The sequence below is a fragment of the Lissotriton helveticus genome, chromosome 6, assembly GCF_964261635.1.
Source record: "Lissotriton helveticus chromosome 6, aLisHel1.1, whole genome shotgun sequence".
Taxonomy (NCBI): Eukaryota; Metazoa; Chordata; class Amphibia; order Caudata; family Salamandridae; genus Lissotriton; species Lissotriton helveticus.
In genome coordinates, this window is record NC_136067.1 from 3,446,409 (window position 1) to 3,473,018 (window position 26,610).

Here is a 26,610-nt window from a genome sequence, read left to right on the forward strand (position 1 = left end):
GTGTGAATCTCAGCCACCACCCTACTAGCTTGTTGATTCTTATCGAGCCAAGCCAGGAGTTTGCCCGCCTTATCTCCCTGGTCGTAGATCCTGACCTCACGGGTGACAGCCATCTTCTTTGCAGCATCCGTGACCAACGCCTGGTACTCAGCAGTTTTTAGGGACAACCGATGACGTGATCCTGGCGTGTCATCACTTTGCACTATTCCCTCTAGACGAGACGGTTACTATTGTAAAGAGTATAGAGCTCTCCCAAAAAGCCTCAAAAGAGCTCAAACCTGATAATAGTGTTGTGAGTGTGGTTAAGGATCATAAAGATGTGAATGAGAAGATACAGAGAGACAAAACTAAATTGCAATCTGAACAAAAGGGGAACAGGTCTACATATACCAGAACGGGAAAAAAAACTACTTACTCTAGAAATCGTTGTACCAAGTACGGGTTCCCCTCGTATTTTCCCAATTCCAAGGTGTGTCCGGCAAGGAATGCTTATTGTCGTAAATATGGGAAACAAGGACATTTTGCAAAAATGTGCAGTTTCAGGGGAAGTGTTAATGTTGTGTACTCTGAGTGTGATCCTGTGTGCGAAGTTGTAAGCTCTCTTACCGATTTTGTTGTGGTTGTCAGGGAAGACTCTGAGGATTGTGTTGATCCTATTGTGGATGTGTTGGTTGATGATAAGTGTTTGCAACTGTTGGTGGATTCGGGAGCGCGAAGCACCATGATCACAGAGGAGTTATTTGAGAGTACATGGGGAGACAGACCGCTTAATCCCCCTGATAGAAGCCCTGTTTTATATGAAGTGAGGAGAATTGATTTAACTGTTTTTTTGTTACCTCCCTTGTTTTTAAAGATAGGCACATCCAAGGAAAGGTTTATGTGGCAAAAAAATGGCTTAATATTCTCGGTTGGTATCACCAGGGACAGTTTAGGATGACTCTTAAGCCTGGCACGTCTGAACAAGTCTCTGTTGTGGGTGAACAATCCGAAGGTGAGAATCTTGTTTACTGGTCAGGCAAATTCTCTAAGGTCTTTGGAGACAAGCTGGGCTGTATTAAAGGTTTCAAGCACTCCATCAAGGTCAATGAAGGGGCTCTCCCAGTTAAACATAAATTGCACAATTTGCCATTCAGTATCAGGGATGATTTGTCATTGAAACTCAAGAGAATGTGTGAGTCAGGAGTCATAGAACCTATTGAATCCTCACTTTGGTTATCTCCCTTGGTGGTGGCATGCAACAAGAATGGTACTCTTAGGGTATGCATTGACTTGCGCAGCCTATATTAAGAGATCTGGATAGACTCACATCCTCTTCCCCGTATTGATGACATTCTTTCAAGGTTTGCTGGTGCAATGTACTTCTCTAAGATCGATCTTGCATCGACATACCATCAAGTTGAGTTGGACCCGGGTTGCAAGCATTTGACTGCTTTTGTCTCACCTGTTGGCACATTTCAGTTTAGGAGGATGTCGTTCGGGTTAGCCCCGGCAGCCTCAGTTTTCCAACGGGTCAATGAGAAGGTCTTGGAGGGTGTCACAGATACTGTTGTTTTTCAAGACGACATTTTGGTGCCTGGGAAGAACAAGGAGTCACATGACAAAAATCTTGCGAAAGTTTTGGAGATTAGAAGGCAAGGAGATAGTGGCGAGCCAACTCAAATGTATGTTTTGTGTTGAGTCCATTGAATACCTTGGACATCACATTTCTGGTGATGGTATCATTCCAAGAGAGAATCTAATTGAGGCCATTTCCAACGCGCCGTGTCCCACAACAAAGGAACAAGCCTGCTCATTCTTAGGTTTGTGTGAATTTTATACTAAGTTTATATCCAATTTTTCTGCCAAGGCTGCTCACATAAGAGATCTTCTCAAGAAAAAATCTACATTTCTTTGGGATGATTCCTGTCAAGAGGAGTTTGTGCAGATTAAAAAAGAACTAGGGTCATGCAACATTCTCACCCCTTTTGACCCCCTCTTCCCATGCACAGTGTCTGTGGATGCTAGTGTAGATGGTCTAGGAGGAACGATTTCACAAGTCAAGAAGGGGAAAGTACACAGTAGGGTTCGTCTCCCGAGTGTTACGCCCGAGTGAAAAGAACTACTCGGTTATTGAACGAGAATTGCTGGCGTGTTGCTGGGCTGTTGAAAGTTGTAAGTGCTTTTTGTGAGGAAAGACGTTTACACTCCTCACAGATCATAAGCCCCTCATTCCTACTCATGAGGGTCGGATTATAAAAGACCATACCCCCAGAATTGCCAGGCTGAATTCTAAGTTGCTGCAGTATAACTTCGGTGTCGCACATATCCCCGGTGGGTGCAACACTCGAGCTGATTACCTGTCATGGTCTCCTCTTCCTCTAAACAAACATGATTGTGATGGTGATGCAGATGAGGAGTGTCTGATTGCTGCAGTTGATGCTTGTGGTGTGGGGTCTTTCACAGAACATGACTGGTTCTCTGGAATGGAATCTGATCTTGTACTTAGGGTGAAACGTTTCATTGATCTGGTTGGCCAAAGGAGAAGCACTTAGACAGTGACCTACATCCTTTGGCAAAAGTTGCTGATGAACTTACTTTGGAGGGGGAGAGATGATAATGCAAGGTGATAAGTTTGTTCCTCCAGAATTGCTCAGAAGCCGCATCATTGATTTTGGTCACAAAGGTCATCCTGGTCAGACGAACACAAAAAAAAAGGATTCGTTCTGTGTATTGGTGGCCTTCCTTGGACCGCCAAATCAATGTAGTATTCCTTTTGTCTATATATTTGCTAATGGTTTTCGGGGTTTTTATGTGTCTATGAAATTGACTTTGTAATATTGATTCTTTTTGAATTGCTCATTTGTGGTAATTTGGATTTTATATGTTTTTATGATGTATTGGGTATCAGAATTTTACTTGTATGGTTTTAACCAACCGAATAAAGTGGTTTGACTTGACTTGACTTGACCTGTAGTAAGAAATGCTTCGTCTTACAGATCAGCTACGGAGCCATGATTGCAACGCTGAGTGACAAGCGCCAGTTTCCCTCCTTCCTGCGGACCATCCCAAGCAACGCTTTCCAGAACGTGGCCCTGCCACGCCTGATCGGGCTTTTTGGCTGGACGTGGGTGGGCATGATCATCTCGGACGATGACGTGGGTGAGCAAGGAAGGCGAGACCTCGAGGCTGGCATCAAGGAGCAAGGTGGCTGTGTCGTTTTCACCCAAAAGATCCACCTACTCTACCCCCGTGATAAGCTCCTGCTCGTGGCGGAGGTCATCCGGGCCTCGACCGTCAACGTGATTGTGGTGCAGAGCACGGAGGTCCACGTGGCTGTACTGATGGAGGTGCTGCTTGAGCAGAATGTGACAGGGAAGGTCTTCATCTTCTCGGTCATCTTCATCATCACGCCCGGACTCTTCTCTAGCGCAGCCTGGAGGATGCTGAACGGCACCATTGGCATAGCCGCCAGCACCGGCAACATGCCTGGCTTTAAAGACTTCCTCCGTCGCCTGGACCCCTCCAGGGCTCCCAGTGACAACATGGCCAGACTCTTCTGGGAGAAGGCCTTCCAGTGCCGGATGAGGAACGAGACAGAACTCCCGCCTGCCCAGGGCCCTCAGGCGGTCTGCTCGGGGCGAGAGGTTCTGTCGGAGGGTCACATGTCACTCTTTGAGCTGTATGACCTGACCTCCACTTACCACACATACGCAGCGGTCTACACCTTCGCCTCCGCGTTGAACAAACTTCTGTCTTGCCAACCTGGAGAAGGACCTTTCGTGAATGGATCATGCACCAGCGCAGAGGCCGTCCAGCCTTGGCAGGTGAGGCTAACGTCACTGGCCGTGGTACACGGCACGCAAGGAGCCTCTTGTGGAGAAGAGTAATTGCATATCTCTTGCCTCTACCTCATACCACGCTTTCAAGGATTTATCCATTCTTTTTCAGGTGCACAAATAATGTCCTTAATGACACTGATGATGTCATACCAGGTGGTGGCACATGTTTTATCTTTTTTAAAATATATTTACAGCTCTCTCTTTATTGGTCTTTTATGTTGGCTCTGCTTTGGCGAAAGACTTTCTTAAGGAGGATGGGAAAGAAGGTGCCTCTAGAGAAAGAAAAAGAAAGACAGAGAGAGAGAAAGAGAGAGATAGCCAGAGAGAGAGAAAGGGGTAAGGGACACATGGATGCCAGGGCAGCAAGAGAATGCCACAACCTCCAGCATTGATAATGCATGCACTCATGCATGGCCAGACCTCAAAAGGAGCCCCTTCCTGATGAAATGGAAATAAGATTTATAGAGCATGACAATTACCCGGGAGTATCTAGGTGCTAAGCGGACACTACAGCTAGGAAGATCCAGAAGATGACAGAGTTATTTGCGGAAGAGACAGGTTTTTGGATGTTTCCTAAAAATCCAACAGATTTGTCTTAAGTTTAAGTTCTGTCGGAAGAGAGTTCCACAGCCTCGATGTGCCTCTCCCACCCCAGTTGGCTTTTTTAAATCTGGGGACTACCAGATTACCACTTGTGGATGAGCGTAGGGGGCATGCTCGGATGTAGCGTTGAAAGCGCTGAATCAAATAGTCAGGGCCGACAGCTTGTTGAGCCCTGACGGCAGTACAGAGGGGCATATTACCAAGGGCCTTATCGCCGCCTTAGCGGGAATGTTTCCTGCTAAAGCGGCGATAATTTAATCGCCCTGTTACCTAGCTGTCGCTAAAACCAGTTAGCAACAGCTAATAGGCGATAGCGGGCATTTAGGGGCCCACTATGCATGTCAGCGATAATTATCGCTAATGACATGCATAATGTGCGTGCCAAGATGTTAGCGACTGGAAACAGTCGCTAACATCGCTATCTCCTATTACCAACTTTTAGAGATATTCGCGCTAAGCGCGAATATCTCCAAAAGCTAACACCTGCCCTGAGCAGTTCTTAGCCATGTTATCCAATGGGAGGTGGATAACATGGCTAAGAGCATTTGCTCGGTAATGCATGAATATCGCTGTTTTTATTCATGCATTTCGGCCGATTTTTATCGCTTAGGAGATAAACCTTGATAATATCAAGGCTCCTAAGTGATAAAATCGTCGCTACACGGCGATAAAATTATTGCCGCTAAGCCAACATAGCGATAATTATCGCTAGTTTTTGGTAGTATGCCCCAGAGTGCCTTAAACTGAATGTTTTTATCTATGGAGAGCCAGTGTAGTTGGGTCAATGCTTGGGAGGCTGATTTATGTTTCAGAATGCCCAGTAGTAGCCGCGCTGCGGCATTTTGTAGCGTTTGAAGAAACCGCTTTTGGATATTGATGAAGAGGGAATTGCCGTAGTCTACTTTGGAAGAAATAAGAGTTGTAACTACCCTCTTCTACAGGCTCGATGGGATAAAAGAAAACACTTTCCTTAGGGTTTCCAAAAGAAAGAAACATGAGGAGGTGATGTGATTTATTTGTCCTTCAAAGGACAAATTGGTGTCAAAAATCATCCCAAGGTTTTTAGGTCTCGCTGAGCCAGCACATGCGCTGCTCTGTGAGACATTTAGTGTGTGTCTCTGGAAAATGCTACCACACGCTTTTGCTTGTGGCGGCCTAGAGCTTGCGGTTACGCGCACAAGCGCTCGCGCGCCTCGCTCCGCCTCTCCAATGCTCGCCATGCCTCTCCTTCTTCCTCTTTTCTTAAGGCTGTAACGCAATGAGGCTCGAGAATACTTCTGAGAGGGGCAGGCAACATGTGGGAGCGTGGTTGCTTTAGTGGACGATCGGGGACGGACAGAGAAGGAAAAGGACTCTGGGGCAGATTTACAAGCCCCTTGCGCCTCTTTTACGCTGCCGTTGCGTTACTTTTGTGACGCAGCGGCGGCGCAAAAGATGTGCCATGCTGCGGGGTATTTACAACGTGGCGCATCTGGGAGATGTGCCACGATGTAAAGCTCTGCGCCAGAAGGAGGCGTTCCGGGGCAGGGGAGGGGGCGTTCTAGCGCAGGAACGCCTCCTAAAAGTGGCTGAGGGAAATCTACAAGATTTCACTCAGTCACCTTGGGGCCCATGCTGCGTCAAAACCCTGCGCCGGCTTGAAGCAGGCGTAAGGATTGACACAGCATTAACTAGATAGGGCACCACCGAGCATTGCTGGAGCTGCATCACGCTTGCGACGCAACTTCGGCAATGCACCGACTTTACAGCACAGATGCATCACGCATCTGTGCCATTTTTGTCCCATGGCGGCGCATCAATGGTGGCGGAGGCATGGCGCACAATAAGTGGCGCATGCCTGCTGATATGCAGGGATGCGCCACTTATTGTAAATCTGCTCCTCTGTCTCTTCCTTACTGCCCAGAAAAGACACAGGCAATGTCCTCTTCTTTTCTGTGCTGGCAGCTGACCCCCCCCTTCCTATTATTCACTCTCTTTCTGTCTTGCTCCTCACTTACTGAAAACTGTGACTTGAAGAAACGGTTCACAACCTCTCTTTCCTTCTTACATTTAGTTGCTTCCCTGGGAAATGGATCAAAAAAAGAAAAACACTTGCAGGAAATGGCCTTATTTTGACATTTTTCTATTCCAAAGTGCAGCCTCGGGTTGGAGAGAAATAAAAGGTTTTAAATATGAAAATAAATACATAACTAAATAAAGCAAGACAGAGTGGTTGCAAATTGGCCAGATTGGTTTTATTCACATCCAGACACATCAGCCTCGCTTTACAGACTTTGCAGTGAAGCGCTACTTTTGTTTTCTCGTCTTTCTTTGAACAGCATTGTTGCCCCCAGGTGGGGAAGTGACCATTCCTGGATGTATCGCAGTACCTGGTTGAAGGGTGGATCGGAAAAGAAAATGTGTACCACGGCTCTGTGTTTATGGACGTGGTCTTTTTAAACCATACTGCTTACGTTTTGTAAGGATATAAGCAATGGACATTGAAACTGTTCCCTTCAGGGCCCTGTAGTCATGTCCTTAACTTTTCAGGTAAAACCACTCGCTGACTTCTGAATAGCGAGTGAGAGATCGTTAAGGTAACCATGTTGTTTCTGCTTACATTTCACATGTTTTACTTAATCTTGCACGCCCTATGAGTGCTTGCTTTTACTTTTTTTTTTCAGGCAGCATATTACTCTTATCAAATGTATAATTTGAATTAAGTCGCATCCTGGTGTTTATAGCGGGGCACAATTGGGTTGTAGCTGAAGGCAGTGTGAGTTTTTCTCAGTGGGGCAGTATGGTTATCAGTGGGGGAGAGGATGTGTCACTATGGCCAGAACTTTCAAATTTGAAACCGTGGAGCCGGGTTCAGCCTTCATGACCAGTCCCCCAGACCACTCTCCTGAGGGAGCACATTCCCATGCTAGACCTTAGAAGCCCAGGTGTCTTAGCACCAGCAGGTAGAGCATTGCGGAAGTGTGGGATAACCTTGAAGGCCTGTTCACCACAATCCATACTGAAGTTCATGTCCAGTCTTGCGGGCAGGCCTACGAAGCAACACCCTCTAGAGCAACAGTGATCCAGTCACTGTGACTCTGTCACTGAGGTCACATGAACCATGAGCAGGTTAGGGCGGTGCGAACGGTGTGACCGCACTGGGTACCTATTTCGGTTGGGTGCATAGTGTTTGCAAGTATATTATGGTTTTTAAAAAACTTGCTGCCTCCTTCCTGGCCTCCAGCAACTTCCAGCAACAATAAAAATGTCATGATAACTCCAGTGATTAATGTTCTTTCTAGAGAGAGATCGGCGTTTTGTCTAGTGAAAGGGTTGACTCCTGGAAAGGTGGCACAGAGGGTTAATGTGCCTGCTGCAAAGAACATGTACCATGCAGATAACAAAGTGCACATAATGTTAACTAAGTTAGTAGGTTACTGCTTGTGTCAGAGAGATCCTTTGGTTACTTGCAGTTTATAAGTTAAAATCCTAACGTAGAACAGTGAGCTATTAAACTATACTGCCTACTAGTATGGTTGTCATGTGGCTTCTATACCTTGTTTGCTTTGTCACTGGGGGTAGGCAGAATCCCTAGTTCCTGAGGCCCCCAGTTGTTGGACCAGAAAGAGTGATTATTGCCAAACAGCAGAACCTCAGTCTTTGAGGAGTTTACTTTCAGATAATTGCTGCTCATCCGCTTCCTGATATGAAGCATGCAGTCGTGAATAATAATAATAATAATAATAATAATACATTTTATAAAGCGCCTGGTTACACTGGGAGCAGTGTGTCCCCGCACTAAGTGTGACTGGCCTAAACAGCAGATGGGTCAGCCCCACCAGGTTCTCCCCTATTAACCTCCTCAGTTTCTAGTCAGAGGAAAGAGGTAGATTTTAAGTTGTTTCCGGAAGATACGTTCCGAAACTTCAGATCGCATTTCATATGGGAGTTTATTCCAATGTTGAGCAGCTTGTACTCGGAAGGAGCGTCCATCCATCCGAGCTCTTCTGAACCTAGGAACCTTCACCAGCCCTTTCCCGGCAAATCTCAGGACCCGGCCCGGGATGTAAGGGTTCAATAGATCCAGCACATATAATGGCCCCTTTCCCTGCATGATACGGTGGCTGAGCAGTAAGGTTTTATAGAGCACCCGTTCTTTAATCGGAAGCCAGTGGAAAGATTCCAGGGCTTTCTTAGATGATGCTCTTCTGGGTAATTTCAGGATCATGCAGGCCGCCATATTCTGTATCCGCTGAAGCCTAGTGATACATCTGTTATTGGCTCCTAAGTACAGGACGTTCCCATAGTCCAATCTCGAGGTAACCAGAGCATGGACTATGGTCTTCCTGGCTGTCGTGGAGAGTAGGTCCAATGTTTTCCGCATAGTTCTCAAAATGCCGAAACATTGGCCAGCCACCCGAGTGGTATGCTGCTCAACGGAGATCTTGCTATCTATCCAGATACCCAAGTTCTTCACTTGTTCACTAGGTGAGGGTAGAGGCCCCAGCACCTGCGGCCACCATGCCGAAGTCCACACCGATGGTGCATGTCCCACCACCAGCACCTCTGTCTTACTGCCGTTTAATTTCAGGCAGTTATTAGCCATCCAAACTGCTATGGCTTGAAGGCACATTGAAAAGTTGTTCGCTGCTGCCCCGTCTGACTGTGCAAGAGACACCACCAATTGGGTGTCATCTGCATAGGTAACTACTTGAACCCCAAACCTCTCCGTAATCTCTGCTATAGGTGTTACATAGAGATTGAAGAGGGTGGGGCTCAAGCTAGACCCTTGGGGCACTCCCTGATTAAGCATAATACTCTTAGACTGATGAGGGCCTTGGGTGACTTGAAAGCTCCGGTCCCGTAGGAACGATTCTAGCCACTCCAAAGCTCTGCCCCTCACTCCTCCTTTTTTCAGACACTGCAGCAAGATGTGATGTGCTACAGTGTCAAAAGCCGCGCTCAGGTCTAACAGAATCAGCGCTGTGGTATGACCTTCGTCCACCAACTTACGTATGGTTTCAGTGGACAGGAGTAGGGCAGATTCGGTCGAGTAAGATGCCCTAAAACCAGATTGGGTGGGATGTAGGAGTTTACAGGTTTCAATGTGCTCTGTCAGTTGTTTATTGACAACTTTCTCAGCGATCTTAGAGAAATAAGGAAGAAGGGAGATAGGTCGTAGATTGTCTAATTGCTCCGCACTGATATTGGGTTTCTTTTTTAGCGGAATTACCACTGCCTCTTTCCATACTGGCGGAACACTCCCTGAACCAAAGGACAGATCCAGCAGATGGCGTATGTGAGGTTCCAGTATGTTAGTACTTTCTCTAAGTATTTTTGCAGGTGCTGGGTCCTTAGGGGAGCCTGATTTAATTTTGGAGGCTATATCAATTAGGGTGTCTTCTTGAGGAGTACTGAAGGATACTAGTAACTCAGTTCCTTCACAGTAACTGGTGGTATCTTCTGTCACAAGCTTTGTTCTAGCTTCCACTGGAAATGAGGAATACATTTTCCCCACTTTATCAGCGAAATATTGGGCCACTCGGTCGCATGATTCCGCGGAGCATTCCAATGGGCCCGCGCTGCTTGAAAGGGAGCCCACTTCCTTGAACACCGCAAACAGTTCTTTAATTAAATTCTCCGCACTCTCTATCCTATATTTGTAATATGCCGTCTGGTGCTTCCTAATCGAAGCATGATAGCCCTTAAGCTTAGTTTTATAGGCCAGCCTGTCTACCACCGAATAGCCTTTCCTCCAGCGTCTGTCGAGCTGTTTGCAAGCCGCCTTTTCCTTAGTAAGCTCAGGGCCAAACCAGGGTGCTGATTTAGATTTCCTCCATGGTCTGTTATTTGTCCAAGGGGCTGTATGATCAAGAGCTTGCAAGATGCGGTTATCCAGCATTTTACAGGCAGCCCCTATCTCTTGACCTGCTGGGGGTCCACCCTGTTCCATAAGGTCATTAAATTTAGCACTGGAGAAGCCTACCCATTTCCTACGTTTAGTTATCTCGTCGGCCTTGTGTGCTTTTCCCTTTCGTACCACAATCTGAAAGGGGATCTGGTAATGGTCCGACCATACCACAGGCACCGGTGTATCTATCCTCAACGATTCCCAGTTGGAGAAAATGGGATCCAATAAATGACCATGATCATGGGTGGGAAGTTCGGATTTAAGCGTCATTTGCATAGCTGCAAGCTCATTGCGAAACTCCCGGGCTTCTTTATTAGTGGGCTCATTAAAATGAAAATTAAGATCCCCTAAAAGAAGCAACCTCTCATATTTTAGGGCGGGTTGTATCAATTGTTCTATCAGGCTTTCCGTAAATCTGGTCCCTGGACCTGGGGGCCTATAGATCAGAAACCCTTTCAGGATCTGACTATCTTGATCTGAAATAGAGAAAAAGCCTGCTTCACTTTCTATGATATCCATTGGTTCCAAGGTGCAACATATTTCTAGTTTAGCGATTATAGCTAGTCCGCCTCCACGCCCTATGGGTCTATCAATCCTCTTAATCTCATACCAAGGTGGTAGTGCATCTATTATGTCAGGTGCAGAATCTTCATTCAGCCAAGTTTCTGTTAAAAACAAGGCATCCAACTGTCCATCTATTAGTAGATCATGGACCTCCATTTTGTGCTTCCCCAGGGACCGACAGTTAATAAGGGACAGTTTCAATCTCTCCCCAGCATTCGCCACCTCGCGCTGCTGAACCAGAGTGAAGGGACAGTAGTTACATCGATCTTGCTTAGAGCCCAATGTAATATTATGTCTGCAGTCCTCCTCAGCTTCCTGCCTTAATGACATGAGTTGTTTGGCACTGTATGTCATTGTGACAGGGGTATCGACCAGGGGTCCGGCCCCTAGCCCTGGTCGGCCGCGGACGGGCTTGTCTTTGGCGCGTCTTCGGTGCGAAGACGGCGCTCCCGCTGCACTCGTCCGCTGCGGGTTCGCTGGGGCATGGCTCTTTTAACCTAAAAGTGCTCCCAACAACTAGAGCGCTAATCTCAACCACCGGAAGTGCCTGGCTCTACCTGCCTGCCCTCCGCGCAACGGTACTGGCTACCGCGTCGGACCAGCGAGGAGGAAGGAACGCTGAGTTCAGGCCTCCAAGTAAGTGTTATCTGCCACCCAGTACCCTCACAGTGTTGCCTTTATTATTTAAAAGATATTCCCATGCAAATAAAACAAATTGCCGATTTTTAAAATTATCACGAGAGCCTGGTAGAGGTGTAAGCGCTAATGCCCAGTCTTGTCACCAACAGCTCAGGGGGACACTGCCACTGCCCACCTTTGCCGTCCGAAACTGAGCTGCCATGGTTCCGGGGTTGCCAGTGATAGATATAACAATTTGCGTATCATCCGTGTAAGAGACTAAAGAGAAGCCAAATGATCTAATTAGGGCTGCAAGTGGGTGGACATAAAGGTTGAACAAAGTGGGGCTCAGGGATGAGCCCTGGGGGACCCCACAGGGCAATGAAAAGGCTGGTGAAGTGAAATCACCAAGAGAGACCGTCTGGATGCGGTCTGCCATGAAAGAGGAAATAAACTTAAGTACGTTGCCTTTGATCCCAATTGATTCATGGTGTTCGATTAGGAGAGGGTTGTTGACTGTATCAAATGGGGCCGAAAGATCCAAACGGATCAGAGCCGCATTGCCTCCGGTATCTACTGTCTGCCTGATTTCTTCCGTAGCTGTGATCAGCTGATCAATACTTTTGCTAGAAGGCGGTTCAAAATCAGATCTGAACCCAGCCCATTTAGCTACAGGAGACAATTCAAAACCTACCCTTTCCACCTCTAGCAGAGTTTTCTAAAGTGTCCTGACTTACTGTTCACTCTTTTGTGCTCCAATGCTATTGGTAGCTGCCAAACCTGTTGTAGAGGCTTACTTGGTTCCCTACAAAGTGTTTCATACCTTGGGGAGCAAAGAAACTTAGGTGAATAAAAAACAGGGTGTCTCAGGGTGAAAACCATGCTGTGGAACACCCTTAATGAAGGAGCGCCTATGCTGGACTACTAGATGTAGAAACCTAACGCCCTACACTGCTTTGCCTAAATGGCTGCTCTGGCAATTCTCCTATGCTCTTGACCAGGCGAGTGAAATAACCATGCTCCTGTGTGAAGATCTTGGAGTGTAGGGCTTGTGGGAAGGTGCCAGAGTGCAGGCTCCATCGAAGGGTGTAGGAGCCATGTATTTGCGAGATGGGGCAGGTGTGTAGGGCTAGCTGGAGGGTGTGAGAGTGCTGGGTCTGCGGCATCTCTTCGGTGGCATTTGAGAGACTACCTGTTAAGTTGGTGTGAGCACAGTGGTTCTAGGGTTCAAGTTTGCTTCTGGACTTCAAGTCCCATCTACCTAACAGAGAAATGCGCGGTCAAGCAATCTCCTTAAAGCTATAAAATGTACCATATTGGAGAACGAGTCTACAGTCCATTCTGACTCAGTTGCCTGAGACGGTGGCCGTGTGCTCATGATGAGCTGAGCTCGTCATAACGATCAGAACGCTCGCACGCTGGGCTAATTCCCCCGCTGTGCTGAACGTTCTAAAGAAACGGGTGTGGCCGTGACGAGCTCAGCTCGACATGAGCACACGGCCACCGTGGCTCATGACGAGCTGAGCTCGTCATGAGCATGGGGGTGCTGTGCGCGCTCCCCCTTCCCCCAGCACAGCAGGGTTATCAGCGCCGCAGGCAAGGGGTTAAGTACAGGTTGGAGAAGAGGTCACACATACTTCAGCATCCTTATGCAATGATAGCCACCAAAAAGAACGAAGGACTAGTTCTAGTGTAGTTTTGATGCCTCGATGACCAACAATGGGTGAATCATGGCACATCTGAAGAGCCTCCAGATGTACTTGTGTATATGGAAGGAATAGGGCTTTATCCCTATAACAATGTTTTTCTTCCTCACAGATCTTACTGTTCAAATAGTTCGAGTCTTCATTTATTAGGGACGCGTATCCTGACTGGATGAATCAGTGACATAATATCGATACAACAAATATCGACTCACAGAAATATCAAAACGTTAATATCGTGACCAAAAATATCAGCTCTCTATACATTACTATAAGAGTCACTTATATTGAACACATAAATATTGTTTTGCAAAAATATATAAATCTCCATATATAAAAAAATATCGATAGAAAAATATTGTGACATAAATAAACATATACTATGTTCAAAAATATCGAAAACCATATCAACTACATAAATATCATTAAAACAACAAATAATCAGATAACAAATTACTAAAAACAAATTATTTAAACAAACAACAATTACTATATCCTAAAATTATAACTAAACTATATAAATAAATAATACATTTTAATTCACCAACATTGTAACCTTAAACAATATTATTGTAAAACACCTCTAAAATTGATATTACACATATTTAGAACACATTTAAACAAAATAAACAATATCAATTCTAAACTCAATACAAATAAATATAATATTACATAAATAAACTTACACAAACAACATAAATTAAAAAAAAGTAATGTGTTTCACAAATGCAGATATAACTGCCATTTTAAAAAAAAATAAGCCTAAAGCAACTAATAATATTAAACTATACACAAATATAACCAATAAAATAGCTTAACCAATTAAACAAACAATAATAGCAAACAAATGAAATCAAAAAATATCTCACAAAACGCCAAACATTTCAAGAGGAGGAAACTGCTGGATGTTCCCTGCAAATCTCAACACTACAACATATACAACTATGGTCCCTAATATGATGTCGGGTGGAGTTTCCTCTGCCAGACATCGTCTTAGTCATGGGACCGACTGACACGCAACGGTGGTCCCGACCGACTAATGAACACTGTTCGGTCACATTCCTATACTTTACAATGGGATCATGTATTCTGGCTGGAATGCATGCTCCCATTGTAAAATAGAATGTGAAGTTCATCCCTGCACCCCGTGGCAGGCACCTCAAGGTGCAGGGTTCAATAGGGGGGCAAGATAGGTGCCCCCTTGAGCACCTATGTGGGTCCTGCTGGGGGCAAAAAAGTCGAGTTCCGACAGCCTTTCTGTGTCAGAAAGGTCGGCACCGAAAGGCTGTCAAAACCCAGCATTGTAATCCCATTGGCGGAAAGAGCTGCCCTTGGTGTTACTGACAGCATTCTGACTGGCAGACCGGCTCTCCGAGCCCATTAGAAGCCAGTCAGAATGACCCGTCGGATTCCTTTCCGACCGGCATATTACGACGCTGTCAGAAAGTCTCTGACGAAAGGTTGAAGCCTTTTACGACAACATCGTAATCATCCCCTATGTCTCCAAGTAAGTATTAATTCTGTTTAAAATAAAGAGCAAAATAATTGTAACTTGCAAAAATACAGTTTAAGAAACAATTTCTGTTTAACTTTTCACTTTTTAAACAGATTTCCCAACTTTCTATTATATATAACAACAAAAACTACACATCTTACACCACAAGCTAAAGTAAGTATATTTAAATAACAATTTCAAATGTACTGCAATAGTAATGCCAAATCGTGCTAATCACCCAAGTGTTGTCAAACAGTAAACCAAAATAACATGCAACAAATTAAACTGCTTATTCTCTCCCAACAGAAAAAAAGACATACCTGTTACAGGAAGAAACTTCCTGAAACAAAAGGCTGCTCCTAAACAAAACTTCAATAAAGATCATACAAGTAAGTTTAAAGTAGAAATAGGAAATGTATATTGAACTGTATAGTAAAAAATATATATATTAAATATCTATATTAATGAAAAACATATATTAAATATCTATTTTTTATATTATTACAGTAATCAAAGTAATAATCACAGAAGGCTCAAAATGTAAAACATCACAGAAGGGAAAACTGTTATTGTGTTACATGGGATATACCGTCAGCCAAGAAAATGCTTCTACTGAACATATTAATTGGAAATGTACAAAGGGTAACAAGACAAAATATCGAATTCAAAATATAGAATTACCAAAATATCGAAGTCAAAATATAGAATGGACAAAATATCGAATGGACAGAATATAGTAGTGAAAAATATCGAATTGAAGGTAAGTAATTTAATATCGAATAGTAATTTTTACCCCTACGCTATCCAATGCTTTCCCTACTGTTGCACTCTCTCGAGTGGGAATAGTAATTTTTACCCCTACGCTATCCAGCGCTTTCCCTACTGTTGCACTCTCTCGAGTGGGAATAGTAATTTTTACCCCTACGCTATCCAGCGCTTTCCCTACTGTTGCACTCACTGGAGTGGGACTAGTAATTTTTACCCTCCCGCTCTCCAACGCTTTCCCTACTGTTGCACTCTCTCGAGTGGGAATAGTAATTTTTACCCCTACGCTATCCAACGCTTTCCCTACTGTTACACTCTCTGTAGTTGGAACAGTAATTTTTTCCCCTATGCTATCCAACGCTTTCCCTACTGTTGCACTCTCTGGAGTGGAAATAGTAATTTTTACACCTACGCTATCCAATGCTTTCCCTACTGTTGCACTCACTGGAGTGGGAATAGTAATTTTTACCCCTACGCTAACCAATGCTTTCCCTGCTGTTGCCCTCTCTGTAGTGGGAATAGTAATTTTTACCCCTATTCTATGCAGCGCTTTCCCTACTGTTGCACTCACTGGAGTGGTATTAGTAAATTTTATATTTATTATTTCATTAATTTTAAATTATTTTTAAGACATTTTAAAAAATTCGATATTTTGACTAACTATATTTTTTAAAACAATATTTTTGATTCGATATTTTTGTACTTACCTGTTTTTAGATAGGAATTCGATATTTTTGCATTCTATATTTTTTCTTCGATATTTTGGTAATTCTATATTTGTGTATTCGATATTATGTCAGTGATCCACAATCACCCCCCAAATGTAACAGAAATAGAAGTCAGAGAAGTTTTATAAAATATCAGAGAAGCAAGCACGAATACTGAAGAATCCACCACACAAATACTGAAGAATATACTACCCCAAGTACCCGAACATGCAACAGGCCAATAACCTTCAATACCCACCTTAAAGCGCCCTATAACACACACTAAAAGGGCCACCAGTGACACCCCACCTACTCCTAAAACATGCAGCGAGATAGACATGCCAACATGAATCCATGGAGAGGAACCCTTCCTACTGTATGATAATAAAAATAATGACAAACAAATTCTAATCTTCTCTACCTCTAACAACTTGCTAAACCTGTCCCAATGTCAGGCATGCATGATGGATGGCGCATTTAAATGTGTCCCACCATTACTTCAACTTCACACCAGTCATGGTGAATTTCAACGCACCAATATTCCTTTTGTTTATTCTCTACTTCCTGATCAACAAGGCAGTACCTACATGGAACTGCTCAACAAAATAAAACAAAGAGCAAACAAATATAACTCCCTAAACATTATAATTGACTTTGAGTAAGCTATGATTCAATCTATCCTAAAAATATACCCCCACACAGCCATACCAGGATGTTATTACCATTTTAATTAAAGTATTTGGCGTCACCTACAGAAATCTGCACTAAGAGGCCTATTAGGATGGCGGACGGACCTGCGTCCGTCCGCCACCCCCGAGGTGGAGGGACCGTCCGCAGGGACAGCGGCGGTCCCTCCATTCCAATTAGGATGTGACCGCCACCCTGGCGGTCACTTCCCATATCTTTAACCTTGCGGCGTGAAGCAGCACCCGCCGGAAGGTTAAAAATGCATGCTTTGCATTTGCATGCACAAAGTGGCAGGCATCGCGCGGTGCCTGCCGCTTTGTGCATGCAAATGCAGGGAGGTACCCCCCATGTGCACCCCGACCCCCCAGAAGCTATTGTCCACATGCTTTTCCACGGCGGTTTTTACAAACCCATCGTAATTTGGCTGGCGGTGTCTTGCAGACACCGCCACCAAATTGCGTCCAACACCCCGCGGATCAGCGGCGGACGGACCTGCCATATACCATATATAAAATTATTCAATATATAATAATATTTGTCAATTAAAACTTACATTTTGTATGTGAAAATGTTGCAAACACTATACAAAAAAAATACAATGTTCCCAAAATATTTATATAACGTAAAAAATAACAACTATTAGTTTCTGTATTTGTTTTATAACTATTAAAAAACGTTATTATATATGTACATTAAAATTTAGGTCCTTATTACGAGTTTGGCTTTCCATAGGACCGCTGAACACGTGCTGGCAGTCCAAACACGGCCACGCTGCAGCACCGAGTGCTGCATTCTGAATGTGACGGTCAAACTGCCACAGGGCCGCCGTTTCTGCCGGAATCCAGGATCCTGCGGCGTGGCGGTCTGAGGCAGGAATATGCTGGTAGTGACGCAGCGGCACCACCATGAGCCTGCCATGAAAAGGGTGACAGTGAGACAACAAAGCAGACTCTGGGCCCAGGAGGTGAATGTGGGGGGGGCATAGGTAGTGCCATCCTGTATTTGCATCCCATTTCCTGCACGGTGGGGCATGTATGTCACACCGTGCAGGAAGGTGCAGTCGGCACTCTGGCAGAGGCAGTCTGCATGTGAGGCTCTTCTGTAAGTCTCACAGACCGCCGCTGTCCGACTGCTGCAGGACCGCCTGCCAGACCAGGTTTGGAGTCCTATTCTAGCCGGCGGCAGCACAATGTCTTTGGCGGTCCTAGAGCAGACGTCACATTGCACCGTCTGCTTTTTTAATTAATAAATATATTTTAAAACTTCTAAAAATTGCAATAAATATTAATTTTCTTGAAATAAAAAATTGTTTAATATATATGTGTGTTTTGTTTTTATTAAACTTATTAATGTATAAATACAAATATTTTAAAAATAAAGCTTTATGTTACCAGGCCAATAGAAAACAAAATTATCACAAACTATTTCACAATATCAAAATAAAACTTACTTTTCCCACTTCACATCAAACAAACTAAACACATATTTTTGACATTTAATCGTTAAAACTAACTATACACACTTCAATATAAGTTTACTTATATTGAAAGCATTATACACTTAATCTGTGATATAAAGTATTCCCACTGTAATATAAAATGACATGGGGTTGGTCACTAAAGTGACAACATTTACTATTTCTACTTCATTATAACTTAACTCAGGGAAGGTGTTGTACACTAGAGGGGCAACATTTACTATACCCACTACAATATAAACTAAGTAAGGAAAGGTGTTGGACATTAAAGGGGCAACATTTACTATTCACACTCCAATACAAACTAAGCCAGGGAAAGTGCTGGGTGCTAAAGGGGCAACATTTACTATTCCAACCCCAATATAAACTTAGGTCCTCATTATGATGCCAGTTGGACCAGCCTTCTGTGGTCCTGTCGGAGGCAGTCAGACTGCCGCACTGTCGTCCGAAGTGGTTGCTCCAACTGCTGGATTATGATGCACACATATACATCGAATTTCAACCGCCGCAGTCCCTCCGACCACCTGGAAAGTGTAGTAATTTGACCGGAGGCAGAGGTACGTGAACAGGTTTATTCAGATTACAAGGTCGTGGAGCACACAGGATGCTCCACTAGGCTCAGCAGGTGGAAGTGTCTCTCTGAACAAATACATTCCATCTCACTAAGCAACAGCAGTCACTTAGCAACTACAACATTCTACAGAGCATCAGCAATAATGAGTGGATGCAACCTACTACAGAAAGTTAGACGGCGGTGGTGTCGAAAAGGACCAATGGAGTTCGTCGGTGAGCGGACCGCCTTACAAACTGCCTGTCGAATTGCGATGTGCCTTTCCAACGAGCCGAAGGTGGTGGTCTGTAGTAATTTGAATAGATGAATAAATCCAATTCTGGTTGTTAAATGAAGATTTATTCTAAGAATAAAAGCACGTCTGGATAGGTCCAATACCAACAGGAACTGACCACTAGTAATACATAGAACATTCTAATACAGCATAAATGTAGAACTTTGCTACATGTCATATTCAAATGGATACTTATGTCTTAAAGTGATAACACTAAATATAGCGATTATCTAAGGATGTACTTACAATATAAATAATTAACATACTACATATCTTCTCCTCTTTTTTTTAATTTTATTTTTTACATAAAATAAAACAAAAGCAAAAAAATGTATTTATAAACAAGAAATTCATTGTATCTTATAGGTTTTTTAACTGACCTACCAAAAGAAGATTTCTGGACAGATGCAGGTTCCTGGTCATCATGATCGTCATCATGGGCAGATGTCGCCTCTTGATCATCATGAACACAATCATCATATAGACTGGAATTAATACCATCATGAATAGATGATGACTTGTGCATTTGAGAATCAGGGTGATCAGAGTCAAAACACTAAAAATGACCACGAGATTTCATTGCAGGAACACAATCATTGTCATTGAAAATTTGTTCGTGTGGATGTTGAGCTAACGCTAAACGACTTAAATGCCATTTTTCACCATTCTCTAAAGTAACGGAATTTTCATGAACTTTCACAACTTTCTTTGGAGAACTAAACTTGCTTTGACCTTTAGGAATTTTTCTAGCACTTTTAACACAGACAAAATCTCCAATTTGTAATTTGACAGGTTTAGAACCATGCTTATTGTCATGATACACTCTGTTCTTATATTGAGACAAGGATAATTTAGATTTGATCTCTCCAGCATTATAGAAAAACATATCATTTCTTTTCATCCAACTAGGATTAGTTTTTGAAAAAGGAATACGACATCTCATTAAAGTGAATGGGCATTTCCCAGAAGAAGGATGAGGAGTTACTCTATATGCCCATAACATTTTCTTAAATTCACTTTCCCACACAAGTCCAGATTTAACACATAACTGTATGGTGTTTTTGATGACCCTATTGAGTCTCTCCACAACACCATTGCAAGAAGGATGGTATAATGGAGTTAATTTATGATTAATTCCATTCGAAGAACAACTGCATTTCCTTGGATTTAAATTGGGAACCATTGTCTGTTAAAACAGATGAAGGACAACCTTCCTGAATAAACATGTGCTCTAAAAATTCAATAATAATAAAAGTGTTAGCTTTGTCGACAACTTTCATTTCAAACCATTTAGAAAATAGATCAACAATTACAATAACATACTTTGTATTGTCATTAAACCAATTGATTGGACCCATAATATCCATTGCTAATTCTTCCCAAGGGAAATTTGGAGCAATGACATTCCCTAAAGGTGGATTAAAGGTCTACTTAGATTTGTTTGAAATTTCACAATTTATACATGATCTAACAAGCTTCTCAATATCGTTATCCATTCCAGGCCACCAATACTGGTTTCTTACCCTGGATTTAGTTCGAGAAATGCCAGGATGACCTTCATGGGATAACTGCATAATCTGAACTCTAACAGACATAGGCGGAATTATTTCATCACTTCTAAGTAGAAACGAGTCAGAGACAGAAAGTTCATCTCTTACTTCCCAAAAACCTCTCAAAGAATCATTGAGATCTTTTTTACAAAAATCGCTCCATCCAGTTGACAAATGTAGAAGCGGTGGGATCAAACCCTTGCAGGTTGGGCGCACAGCAGATAGCTTTTTTTACAGTTTCAAAGGCTTGTTGACACTCTTGAGACCAAGTGAACGAAACCTTGTTCTTTAAAAGACATCTCATGGTATAAGTTTTCTCGCTAAAATTAGAAACAAATTTTGAGGAAAATTCTGCTAAACCCAAAAACGACCTTAAGTCATCTTTGGATTTAGGAGATGGAGCATCTAAAATAGCTCTAACAAGTTTGGTCTTAGGTCTTATTCCCTGAACACCAATTTCGTGACCTAAATACACAACTTTATCTTCAGAAAATTTACACTTTGAAATTTCAGCAGTAAGACATCTGTCGTTAAGGACATTCATAACTTTTCTCAATCTAGAATCATGTTGAGATGCATCTTTCCCCAAAATGAGAATATCATCCTGGAAGAAGATGACTCCGGACATGTCACCAAAAAGTTGTGACATAAGTCGTTGAAATACCGCAGCCGCGGACGCTAATCCAAATGGCATACGGCGAAAACGAAAACAACCAAAAGGAGTGCAAAATGCTGTTAGATCTCTGCTGGAATGGTTAAAGGGATCTGGTGATACGCTGAAGATAAATCAAGCGTGGAAAAGTATTTAGCCCCACGAGTTAAGGATAACATTTCATCAATCCTAGGCAAAGGATATTGATCCACAATTATATTGTTGTTAAGGTTTCTTAAATCAACACATAAGCGCATCTTTCCATTGGCTCGTCTGGCAACGACCAATGGTGAAATCCACTCTGCCGATTCAATTGGTTCTATAATACCATTATCCTGTAACTTTAATAATTCACTCTTCAAATCATCCCTAACTATAATTGGTATATTACGTACTTTATGAATTATAGGTACAGCATTGCTTTTTAATCTTATGCAGTGGGAGAAACCTTTGAATTTACCAATCTTACCTGAGAACACGTTAGGAAATTCTTTAAGAACCCAATTCTTGGTATCTTCACTTACACCAGTAACTAGGACTTGTTCGGGGCTGTTGGGATCAAGAATAATATGTAAGGATCTTTGATCCTTCCAACCCAATACAGAAGGACCATCAATGGCAATGTATAATTTACAAAATGCAGTGCGATTTTTAAATTCAAAAACTAATGGGCGAAAGCCTAACATTTCGATAGTGTTACCAGTAAAGCTTTCTGGAAGAATATCAGTAGGTTCCAGATGAGGACCTAATTCATTTACCAATTCCTTCTCCCAAACTTTCTTGTTGACAACAGTAAATGGGGAACCAGAATCAGCAGCAACCTGCAAAGGAATACCTCCAAATTTCACAATACATAAAGGTTTGCTTCTCTCATTCTCCCCGACAACCAAAACAATATTACATTGTAAATTCGTAGTAGGATTGGGTGAATAAATGCTTATATCAGAGTCATAGTCAGAAGAAGTGTCTGTAACACAAGTCACTTTAGGATGTTGGTAAGACTTCTTGTTACACACTTTAGCATAATGACCAATTACACCACAATTAGAACACTTTGCGGATCTAGCAGGACAATTCTCAGAGCCTGCGTTATGGCTTTTGTCACCACAACGGTAACAAGCAAAAGAAAATGCACTACTCTGGTTGGATTTTGACTTATTGAATGACTTGTTGTTTGATGATTTTGCAGGAAAATTCTTGTTGACTTGTGATTTCTTGTTGAAATTCTTTTTGGAATAGTCATTTTTCTTCTTATTATCAGAAATTGTATTGACAATGGGTGTAGAAGAAGACTCTGACTGATCAGACAATGTTTTAGAACTCCTATCGGACAGTTCAGCTTTTTTTAACAAAGTAATGACATCTTTAAGACTAGATTCTCCTTCAATCCAAAGTCTATCTTGAATACTTTTGGTTCTAGTACAAACAACAACTTGATCTCTGATCAATTTGTCATGTAAAACTCCGAATTTGCAATGTGCAGCCAGAATTTTCAGTTGAGAAACATATTCTTCTACTGTTTCATTCTGAAGTTGTTTACGTTTGAAGAAAGCGCGTCTAGTGACGCCAATACATACAGTAGGTGAGTAATGCTCGGTCAGGTCAGAAATAGCTGCTTTAAAGATATCAAAATCTCCTGACCTCTCAGGCTTTTGAATTTGATCATATACTCTTAGACCTTCAGGCCTGAGACTGTGTAACAGCATTCTCATTTTCCTATCTGATGACAAAGTACCAACATTATCCTCCAAGGTATCAATGTAGTTCAAAAAATAATTTTTCCACTCAGTCCATTTAATTACAGGATCACCAGGTGAGGTTAAAAATTCTTTAGGTGTACTGATGTTGATATTTATGCATGACGATGAAGAAGTGAAGGCACTGTTAGAAGTTGTTTGCTTGTTTGTAACACTCATGGTTAAAGTAAAAATATAGAACAAAATTATTATTATTTTTTTTTTTTAAAGGAAAGTCTTGAGGATGTGTTGCACTTAAAACGATAAAAATCGTATCAAGAAAATGAATCAAGGTGACTTACTTGAGAAAAATTAAACTTGCGAAATAGTCCGGAGAAGAAATGAAGCCAGACGTGCTTGGTTGAAGAAATTCAATATGGCGGCACGTACACGTTGCGTAGGGTCACGTTGATTGACCTCTGAAGTGACAAATGCGCGTGTAAAACGTATTCCTGAAGCGTTGCTATGCGCTAGCGCAATGGAGTGCTGAAGCGCGAGCAAGCATGTACGGACAGCAACGAAGGAAACTTTTGAAAGTAAACGCCTGAAGTGCGCAATGTCAAAGTGTGAGAAAAATTCCAGTAAATGACTAGTTACTTACAGTTCTCGAGAAATCTCGCACAGATCCGCCACTTGTTTAGTAAAGAAGTCTCAAAGTCAACTCGAATTAAAGAAAAAAATCTGAGTAAGTCCGTTTTTTTTATATATAGGAAGAAGGAAATTCGTCGTATTCGTCGTATCCCAATCGTCGCCAATATTTTGTAGTAATTTGAATAGATGAATCAATCCAATTCTGGTTGTTAAATGAAGATTTATTCTAAGAATAAAAGCACGTCTGGATAGGTCCAAAACCAACAGGAACTGACCACCAGTAATACATAGAACATTCTAATACAGCATAACTAGAATGTAGAACTTTGCTACATGTCATATTCAAATGGATACTTATCTTTTAAAGTGATAACACTAAATATAACGATTATCTAAGGATGTACTTACAATATAAATAATTAACATACTACATGGTCCAACCACCTCATGTGAGCTGGCGGAAAGGGAGCGATATCAGGCCAAAACTTCCCTGTACACAGCTCCTCACGTCCTGTGCTGACATGGAGCCTGTTGCACACATCCTGCCGCTCTTCTACCTGCTTGATGAAGCCCAAAATCGATACTGTTGACACAACCGCTGGTAAGTCTCATACCTACCTGTGTACCTGGAGTCCTCTGAAAATCGATCCACCACCATGGAAAAGCAGGGAAGTAGCTTGGCCAGTAACCATGATTGTGTGAGCAACATGTTTCCATGTAATCATACTGGAACATCTTGCCAATAAATACTTCATGAGAAGCAGGACATGAGGGGGCCTGAGGGGACAGTGCAGAGAGCGAGTAGTGTGAGTTGTGTAGCGGGGCTTGAAGTGGTCCGGGGTCTGGTGATTGGTCTGGTGGTTGGTTGGCACGGTCCGGTCAAAAAATCAGATGCAGAGACGGCTGCCATTGGACTCTCCATATTCGCCCCCACCCTCAGGGGGTGAAATAATTTCAGCTCTGCGGCAGTAGCATCTTCCACTGCCGCAGAGGTAACTGCAAAGAGACTCGTAATAGTCCATTCACAGTTTGTGAAGTCACAACTGAAGCGTTATCATAATCCTATGCAATGAAGCCACAGTTGTTGCTCCAAATCTAATGCAACCATTGGCAAATCCAATATTTCTGACTTCTTGTAGGTGCAATGTAACTCGTTGTATCAGATACCTGGATGTTGTGCAATGACAGAAGTAGGAATATATAATTTGTGCAAGAACCTATGCCAATCACAGATGTACAGCTTGCATGCTTGTAAGCCATGGCCTTCTTGTACATCAGCCACGCCCCTGTAAGAGACTCCCCCCGCCCTGCCCAGTGCAGTCATCCCACTCAAATTCCTTTTGTGGAGTATCTGAAAAACCCTATGAAAATCAAAATTCAGAACACTGTTCAGGTCCACAACAACATAGAAGAAAGAGAGCGTGTGTATGTGTCAGTGTCAACCTAGAGAAAGTTGCAGGTTAGATGAACAGCTCCTACCTTAAATTGAATGGAGGAAAACCGGTGCTCATGTTGCAAGGCAAAAATTATAGGAGGACCCCTTGTAGAAAGGTACAGGGACCAGGGGAATGAAATCTTAAAATACAGTAAAGTCCCTAGCGGTGTTGACCCAGGTTGGGTTGAAAAATGACAAAGAGAATAGCTTTCACTGCTCAGTGACGCTGTACAACTATCAAGTATTAGACCACATAAAGAAAAACCATTACTGTGTATGATAAATCTTACTATGCTATAACAAAAGAAAGGGGCTCGTCACAAAACTGTTCAAAAGACATATTGAATGAAAAAATCACATATTTTTATTACATATAATTATTTTTAAAATACTTTGTATTTCACAGTTTCACAAATAAACAGAATTCAATCAAGGTCAGTGTGCAATATACAGAATAATAGATCCACAAATTCCATCAAATTTAAAAAGTTTTTACATCAAACTAATCAATGAACATACAATATTAAAAAACACATAAGAAATTTAATTAAAAAAGGTCAACGCGGCGTTTCGGTTTAAAAAAGCCTTCTTCAGGACAGTGTTCTACAAAAAAACACAAAATCAAATAAAAAAACATAACAATATTCACATAATTTATCTTTAAGACTGACCATACATTTGTTTGAGGAGTTTTGTTCGTAAGAAAATCTATTACTCCATTGTCGAGATTATCACAACAATGGGTGCAGCATCACATCTTACACTTTTGGTTCAGTGGTCCCTATCTAATAAAATATAACAATAAACACTTATGGCTATATATAATTTGTTGTTGGTAGTTGTACACAATGGCACGTGGAAACTATAACCTCCCTGGAATTCCTATTTAGGCAAAACAGACATCGTACCAGAGTTGGATGCATACTAGTACAGAGCATTATTCATCCCAGTACCGATGTATGAGAATAAACTCTGCTTTAGATTAGTGAATTTATTTATCAAATTCGTTTACCTATTAGTAAAAAGGAGTAGCGTCCCTTTAGTTCAATGCTCAAAAAGACAGTGAATAACCAATTGCAAACATGAACTGATACCTTTGTCCCATGTGCTTAATTTTAATAATGGCAATGTGATAAAGTATCTAATTTGAGAAAATACGAATACGCCATACTTCAATATTTGTGTGCCAATCCCTGAAGAAAAGGACAATGGTAATCTATAAAAAACTCTCACCTTAACGTATAAGCATGGGCGTAAAATCCGCTCCGCTCGCGGATTTTTCGGATTTTCGGCAAATTCGCAATCCGCGAACTCTCGCGAATTTGTCAAAAATCCGTGAATCCGCTCGCGGCGGATTTTTTGCTTGGTTGCGGCGCGCGGCGTGGTGCACGGCGTTCACTTTCCGTCATTAAGCGTTTGCCGAGTTGTTTTTCTCGATCATATTTTGCGAGTGCCGCGCCATTTTGGATCTTGC

At 42.5% G+C, this 26,610-nt stretch overlaps 1 protein-coding gene across 1 annotated transcript in view; it reads left to right on the plus strand.

The window, feature by feature from the left end:
• LOC144761537 (extracellular calcium-sensing receptor-like) overlaps positions 1-26,610 on the plus strand; it is a 225,735-nt gene that overhangs the window by 112,979 nt on the left and 86,146 nt on the right. Inside the window, exon 3 of the mRNA XM_078646854.1 lies at positions 2,976-3,803. Within this exon, the coding sequence (XP_078502980.1) occupies positions 2,976-3,803 (828 nt within the window). The remainder of the gene's footprint in view (positions 1-2,975; positions 3,804-26,610) is intronic.